Source organism: Hyphopichia burtonii, assembly GCF_001661395.1.
Source record: "Hyphopichia burtonii NRRL Y-1933 unplaced genomic scaffold HYPBUscaffold_1, whole genome shotgun sequence".
Lineage (NCBI taxonomy): Eukaryota > Fungi > Ascomycota > Pichiomycetes > Serinales > Debaryomycetaceae > Hyphopichia > Hyphopichia burtonii.
The window spans coordinates 207992-215762 of record NW_017963728.1 but is presented as its reverse complement, the minus strand read 5'-3'; the positions used below and the strand labels follow the sequence as shown (position 1 = coordinate 215762).

The 7771-nt window shown below is 33.4% G+C and overlaps 4 protein-coding genes across 4 annotated transcripts; 3 read left to right on the top strand and 1 right to left on the bottom strand.

Moving 5' to 3' along the window:
• Positions 1 to 199: 199 nt before the first annotated feature.
• On the top strand, positions 200 to 1009 carry HYPBUDRAFT_151153 (uncharacterized protein). Its single transcript, XM_020220355.1, has one exon. It carries the CDS (start codon positions 338 to 340, stop codon positions 782 to 784), a length of 447 nt encoding a protein of 148 aa, XP_020078419.1. The 5' UTR covers positions 200 to 337; the 3' UTR covers positions 785 to 1009.
• Positions 1010 to 1159: 150 nt separating this feature from the next.
• HYPBUDRAFT_151152 (uncharacterized protein) lies at positions 1160 to 1960 on the top strand. The gene has a single exon (XM_020220354.1). It carries the CDS (start codon positions 1290 to 1292, stop codon positions 1497 to 1499), a length of 210 nt encoding a protein of 69 aa, XP_020078418.1. The 5' UTR covers positions 1160 to 1289; the 3' UTR covers positions 1500 to 1960.
• Positions 1961 to 2380: 420 nt separating this feature from the next.
• HYPBUDRAFT_145773 (uncharacterized protein) lies at positions 2381 to 3046 on the bottom strand (the record flags this gene model as incomplete). The annotated part of the gene is made up of 3 exons (XM_020219924.1): positions 2381 to 2577; positions 2759 to 2817; positions 2994 to 3046. 3 exons carry the CDS (start codon positions 3044 to 3046, stop codon positions 2381 to 2383), a joined length of 309 nt encoding a protein of 102 aa, XP_020078417.1.
• A 1541-nt stretch (positions 3047 to 4587) lies between these two features.
• Positions 4588 to 6330, top strand: DIP5 (Dip5p; the record flags this gene model as incomplete). The annotated part of the gene is made up of 1 exon (XM_020218243.1): positions 4588 to 6330. The coding sequence occupies one exon, from the start codon at positions 4588 to 4590 to the stop codon at positions 6328 to 6330; it is 1743 nt and encodes a 580-aa protein (XP_020078416.1).
• Between the last annotated feature and the right edge of the window lie 1441 nt (positions 6331 to 7771).

The window sequence follows — 7771 nt, the reverse complement described above, 5'->3', positions numbered from 1 at the left end:
TTTTTTTTTTTTTTTTTTTTTTTTTTTTTTCGTTTTGTTAGGAATCTAGTATCTGCAATGTAAAGAAATAGCAGTAAAAATTTTTAGTTACTCATTTTTGCAAAGTTCTATATAAATAAACCCTGGCTTCCTCCCAAAAATTTTCATTTGTCTTTCATATTTTATTATTTCATTATTACCTTCTTATAAATCATATATCTTTGATATCAAGTATTAGAATCACTTCTTATACTGCCACTGCATTAATTTCAACAAGTACTACTACTACTACAACTACTACTACTAGCTGCAATTTTTTTCACTAGTAATTTGCATTTCACTAATATACACATTGACAATGTCTGATACTGATTTTGCTTTCAATAATTATTGCATAGCTTGTGATAAATTATGTCCCACCAATTCTATCTACTGTTCTGAATCTTGTAAAGCTATTGATGAACAACAATCATCATCTATAATAGATCAATCCCATCATAGTCATCATCACCAAGAGCAAAGTCTCGATTATAACGATGAAGTGAATGACATGGTTTCTCCATTATTGACTCCTTCTTTATACCAACACTATAACAATAACTATGCAACTGCCAATAACGTGAATGATTCCCCATTACTTTTATCATCTAAGAATTATCAACACGAGGATTCTAGCGATGTCAATTACTTTGACTTGAATTACCTGGTTAGCCAGTATTCAAATGCTACCTCTTCTACTAATATCGCTGACCATTTACCTTCTACTTCTCATAACTACAGAAAATGGTTGACCGCGTGTTTATGAGGGTTCAAGAAAGTCTGTTGAAGAACATAACTAGAATTCTTTACTCTTTATTATTTTATTCTTACGAAACATAGTCATGAAGTAATAGTCATTTTTTATCTTTTTATCATTATGGGTTTTATATTTTTGGGTTTATTATTATTTTTTTTTATTACTACTACTACTACTTTTATATAATCGGTTTAATAGAAGGTCTTTGTTTGCCTAATAAAATACAAAAAAAAATAAGTTTTTAATTCTTTTTTACTTTTTTTTTTCTTTTTCTTTTTTTTAATACAATATAATTGAATATTATACTAGTTTTGTTAATTTGTCTTGTAAGATTTGTATTGTTTCACTTGATCTACTGCTTGAATACTTGAAAATTTTTACGTGCGAATTTTTCTCACCACGAGGAATGAGGCTTGAGACAACCAGCACAAAACAGCTCTTACCCCAATCTTTTCCCATTGTACTGAGGAACGTGATTGTTTATTGAATTGAATTTTAACATGAGATTATTCAAATGTGCTCGGTAGGTTGTGAAACTGAAACAAAAAATAAAACAAAAAGCAGAACAGAGAAAAACAGAAGAGAAAAACAGAGAAAAACAGAGAAAAACAGAGAAAAACAGAGAAAAACAGAGAAAAACAGAAGAGAAAAACAAAAATCACCACCGAAAAAACCGTACCGACTACAATGCTCATTTGAATTTAGTATAGCAGGAGAGTCGTAAGTCAATTAATTGACAATTGAAAATAACAAATTGGTGTCTAAACTGACAATATTTCCCTCACTTTAAGCTATCGTCTCCATTTTGTGTGTGTGCGGTATTTATTATAATTGGTCAACAGTATCGAACAAGTTGATGAATCGTATCTTATCAATCAAATGATAAATACCTCAATTGATTGAGTGGTCTCTCTAATCAGAACTAAAAGGCTGATTTGAAATTAGCCATATTACTATCATAGGATAAGCAAGGAAATCCACTAGTCATTCAAGTAAAATTTGAATTACTTTTGCAACCAAGGTCGCACCATTTCACGTATACTCAATGGGTTTGGTTGGTGAACGCACTCTCCTATATACTTTTAAAACCCCTTTAGTCTTGCTTTTTTTTTTATTTATTTTGTTCTTCATCTTTTAAAGACCTGCTTCCAATTGCATATTCGAAGTCGGAAGTAAACTCCAGTTAAATCAAGTCAAAAATATTCATGTATTGATTTTGACCTCAATTATCAGGATTACCCCAGATTTTCTTCCTTTCTGGTAATGTATTGTTGAGAAGTTTTCTGTAATTTTTTTTTCCCCTTTTATTTTTGGATTTACACCTGAAAGTTATTCAAGAATAACCAATAGCAACCTCTAATACAACATTTACCCAAGCCAATAAACTCCCCATGATCCAATTCTTTTTCGGACCACTTTTAAGTGGAAAAACTGAAGATTTATCAAAAATCCAACATTTTTTCTATACACACCTCTATTAATAAACTTTAAATGTTAACTTGTAATTTATTGTAAAGAGATATTGCTCTCTGGATAATGGGCCCATTGAAACACTCATCACCTGGATCGGGCACCGGCCTCAGTTGCAATTGCGGGCTCCTTCGCTTATTTACTGACTAAGTCACCTATTGCTTTTTGAATTCGTGCCTTGTCAAACTGCTGTGGACCCAGAGCAAACTTCCATGGAGCACCGGAACCCAAAGAAATTGAAACAAAATTGGAACCAAAGGGTGGACCGGCCGGTCGACCCCATTGGTTGCAGTGAAAAACGTCATCCGAAACTTCCCAAGTAAGAGAGCGATCTAAAAAAAAGCATTCTGGTAAACCGGGGTTTGTTATGGACCTTTGGTCGTGGCTTTGATACACAACCTACACTACATTGCATCTGATGGTTCCAGACCTTTAGACAGGAAACATCCGTAACCGACTATTTACGTCAGGCTGCGATTGGTTCTAGTTTTGAAACAATCGATTTCAACTTACTAAATAAAGACCATCTATGCAAGTGAATATCTAAAACCGACCCTTCTAGTTCTACAGTTCTGAGGCAAAGTAAGTTTTTCTTAACTGGATTATGGACTTATTTAGAAACGTTTAAGGTCATTTGTTTTTTGATTACTTTTCTGGAGAGCTCAACTGCCTGGCTGGTAGTGAAATCAGTACTTTTTTTTTCCTGGAATTAAACTCAAAGAAAACTTAAAAAAGTCCAAGAACAAACCTCTTGCCTTTCTCGCCAATGGTAGCTTCACTGATAGCCACCTCTTCCCCCATAGTGGTACTTTCAAGACAAATTCTTGGTAAGTACACTTTATAAGGACTCATTTCAGCAACGTGGAAGTCATTAGTCTGAACTACATTTTGCCAGATCGTTGAAAATTCAACCTTGTTATTACAACAATAATTGTTAGAATGCTTTTTATAAAGAAACCATTTTCAGCAGCAGAAGCAGAGCTATACTGATCTGGTGACCCAGGGAACTGATTAAAATGCAAGCTATGTGGATAGTGTCCAGAGGTTGGCAGCATACCTGGCAGTCAAAGAAACAAAAGTCTCGCAATTGCGAAATATACTGAAATACAACTATCCTGGTTGGAGAAAGAAGCTTACAAGTCTCGGTTGAATTGTGCCAGCTTCGTTTGAAATACCATAAGGCTGGAATGAAAAGAAGAAACCTTTAAAAAGTGAGTGCCATTTTCATTGACGGATATGTTGAGAGTTTTGAAATTTCGCAGTAATTGGATGAGTCCGCTCTATTTTACGCGGTTCGGGTCAATTGAGCTATTGATATATATATAGATGTCCTATCCTAGCTACAGTGGATTCGTATATTATCCTAGCTACAGTGGATTCGTATATTATCCTAGCTACAGTGGATTCGTGTATTATCCTAGCTACAGTGGATTCGTGTATTATCCTAGCTACAGTGGGTTCGTGTATTAGTTAGTAATGACATTACTTATAGCAAAGCGTGCAAGTACCTTGGATAAAATATAAATATGCGATGAATGTCTTGAATGTCTTACTATGAGTTCCTACCTTGGATATATATCACCTATAAATTGGTCTACTAAAATACATTAGAAGAAATGAAGGAAAACAATTATAGATTGAAAATAAAGTAGTTTTGCGTGGTTCAACCACCACCACATCCAAACACCAGATGGAAATAAATTACCGGACCAAAAACGGAAAGTTGCCTAATGACGGAATCTGAATTCCTTCACTTAAAGACGCCGTTCACTAGGCTCCACCACCAAGAAAAATTTTACGCTAGTTTCAATTTGATTTGGCTAGGAGCAACGTTATCAAACTGATAAAGATATTCAACAAAGAAACTGTTCATGAGCCTTTGAAGCTGGTTATTCTTAGGGATGGTATTACGACCACAGATATATGGGAAAAAACCACAAAACACTTATTACGGGAGCTAACAGCGTACTCTTCTTGCTGGCCATAGAAATACATCCGATAGCAGACGAACTTTTCGGCTGTAGAAGGCACTAACTTAGACCCCAAAACGGCTGAGAATAAGTACTGGGCCGAACTGAATGTGCGATGAGATTCGTATCTAAAGCTCCGGGGAGATTTTTTTTTTGCTTTGGAGAACGCTTTTTTTTTTTTTTTTTTTTTTTCTTTGCTTTGTTTGGCTGTGAAAACAGAAATAACAAACACCTTGTAAGGCGAAAAACAATGTAATATTAATGAGATGATGTAGTAGTGGGGTTGAGTCAAAGCTGTAGTAGATTTATAATATGTCAATTTTCCTCTTTATTTCTTTAATTGAAGTAGGAAAATATTAGTTTATTCTGAAAATGAAGGATCTTGAAAAAAATTTTGCAGGTAATAAACTGGTTAATGATTTACAATCGGTGGTATCCCGTCATACTGACGAGTATAACTTGAGTGTGGCTCGTTCAAATCCAATATATTCCCATGATCTTGATCCTGATCATCAATTGAAGAAAGATTTAAAATCAAGAGAAATTAGTATGATTGCCCTTGGGGGTAGTATTGGTACTGGTCTTCTTATTTCAACTGGGACAAGTTTGAAGACTGGAGGAGCAGGCTCAATGTTTATTGCTTATACTTTTATTGGATTGGTGATTTATGCAGTTATGACTGCAATTGGAGAAGTGGCAACGTTTATTGTATTACCAGGTGGATTTACTTCATATGCTAAAAGATATTGTTCATCATCTTTGGGTGTTGCAGTTGGATACGTTTATTTAATTAAATATTTAATTCTCCCGCCAAATCAAGCAACTTCATTTTATTTAGTTATAAATTTTTGGAATAATGATCGAATAAGTCCCGGGGTTTTCATTACAATTATTTTAGTTGTTATTACATTGATTAATTTATTTGGGGTTAAACTTTTTGGTCAGGTTGAATTTTGGTTGAGTTGTTTTAAAGTTGTTACTTGTACTGGTCTTATTATTTTATTATTAATCATTGCTTTAGGTGGAGGTCCTGATGGCGATAGAAGAGGTTTTAGATACTGGCAAGATCCGGGTGCTTTTCTTGAATATTCAAATAGTGCTAAAAACTTAACCATTGATGGTAGTAAAGGTAAATTTGTTTCATTTGTTTCCCTTTTGGTCACAGCAGTCTTCGCTTACACTGGGACTGAATTAGCAGTAATTGTTTTCGCTGAAGCTGCTCGTCCTAGGAAAAGTATTCCAAAGGCAATTAAATTAACATTATATCGTATTATCTTTTTCTATGTTTTTTCAATTTTATTTTTAGGAATGTGTGTTAATCCAAAAGACAAATTATTATTAGGTGCTTCAGGAACTGATGCAAGTGCTTCTCCATTCGTTATTGCAATTAAAAACGCTAAAATTAAAATTTTAGATCATATCATTAATGCTTGTATTTTAGTTTTTGTCTTTAGTGCTGCTAATTCAGATATGTATATTTGTTCAAGAACAATTTATGGTTTGGCTATTGAAGGTTATGCTCCAAAAATTTTCGCTAAAACTAATAAAATTGGGGTTCCTATTTATGGTATTTTATTAAGTTTCCTCTTTTGTTGTTTAGCTTTTATGAGTTTAAGTTCAAGTTCTGCTGAAGTTTTCAGTTATTTTGTCAACGTTGTTTCTTTGGCTGGTTTAATTGCTTGGTTTAGTGTTTTGTTAATTCATATTAGATTTATGGCTGCTTTGAAAGCCCAAGGTATTCCTAGAAGTTCTTTATCTTACACTGCTCCATTACAACCTTATTTATCTTATGGTGCTATAACAGTCTGTACAATTATCATTTTAATTAAAAACTTTACCGCATTTTTAGGTGATACCTTTGATTATAAAGGTTTTATCACTGGCTATATCATTTTACCAGTTTTCGTTCTTACTTTCTTAATTCATAAAATTATCTATAAAACTAAATTTTGGAAAGCTCATGAAATAGATTTGGTTACTCATTTGGATGTCATTGAAGCAGAAGAAGAAGTCTTTGCTGCTAAAGAAGCTGAAGAACATGCCATTTGGGAAGCTGAAGGTAAACCAAAAAATGCTGCTTGGTGGTACGAAAAAATATTTGGATGGATCTTTTAATCTTGCCTTATTTTTTTTAATCTATTTATTTATTATAGTTGTATTACTTGTAGTCAAAGGATGCGAAATACTCTCCTCTGATAAGTGTTATCAATGACAAGAAAAACTACTATGAGGCATTTCAAGTGGTATAGATAAGAATAGAGCAAAAAAAAACGAAGAGTCTACAGCACGATGGTTTCCATTATGGTCTCCCACTAACGTACTCAGCATCGCTCTCAGCAGCTTAATAATTATTGATCGGACGGGTAATCATGCTTTATGCTGGATATGGCCGTAGACATTTTCATAAAATTTCCAGTTTAACATACCAGCGAATAGATGAAGTAAAAGAAAATTTCCATTTTTTTGAAAATTCTTTGAATGGATGATTTGGCCTTTGAAAAGAGACTCAGGATGGTTTTCAAAGACAGTTTATACGAATACGCTTCAAAATTATAGCTTTTAGGCTGATTTTGTTTAGATTATAGCTATGCAAAAGTTTAACCGGATGTGAGAATTATGCATGCAACAAATAGATGCTAGTAAAAATGCCGGTTGCTTTTCATTTCACCAACCCAAAATGCTCTTTCGATTAACATATACGCCTATAGTTCGATCGAGCGGAGGTCAAGAAGCTTGACTCAAAGCACCCGAGAGACCTATTTATCTACATCTATTTATCTATATCTATTTATCTATATCTATTTATCTATATCTATTTATCTATATCTATTTATCTATATCTATTTATCTATATCTATTTATCNCTATTTATCTATATCTATTTATCTATATCTATTTATCTATATCTATTTATCTATATCTATTTATCTATATCTATTTATCTATATCTATTTATCTACCTACACCTATCTATCTATGGCTATCACAGCTGTCATGAAGTATGGAATGATTGTTAGCGCATTTATAAAATTTTTATTTTGCAGCAAAATTGACAATTGTTTTTTTAAGATACTGGACATGTTTCAGTGAATAGATATCAGAAACTTACTTTGCTGCTTATTACAAATCAAGAACAATCTTTATAATAATCCACCTTTAATATTTATTAGTATATATCCTATTGCTTGTGGTCCGTTGTGAAACTATGCCTATATACTTGGTGAGAGATCTGACCACCTAACCCAATAAGAGACACATTAGTGGCGGTTATAACAATAAGAAAACCAATCTTTACGTCGACTACAATACTTGTTTCAAACCCTTCAAGAGATTGTTTGTAGATCTACGAAACATCATTTTTGCATGAAAACCATATCCACAATCTCCACGACCCTTCAACTCATATATACGCCTATACAAGAACTACATTCGAATGAACAGCCAGCTGTTTGAAGAGTGCTTTACGATATTGTTTCAACTAGCTTCTCCTTTTCAACCAGTGCAAAAAATAAAGATCCCCTGGGGTACTGGGAATTCTCAACTGCTGGGCGAGGTT

Excerpts from the sequence above, each read along its gene's own strand:
- HYPBUDRAFT_151152 (XM_020220354.1), top strand. The coding sequence starts at position 1,290 with ATGTGCTCGGTAGGTTGTGAAACTGAAACAAAAAATAAAACAAAAAGC.
- HYPBUDRAFT_151153 (XM_020220355.1), top strand. The coding sequence starts at position 338 with ATGTCTGATACTGATTTTGCTTTCAATAATTATTGCATAGCTTGTGAT.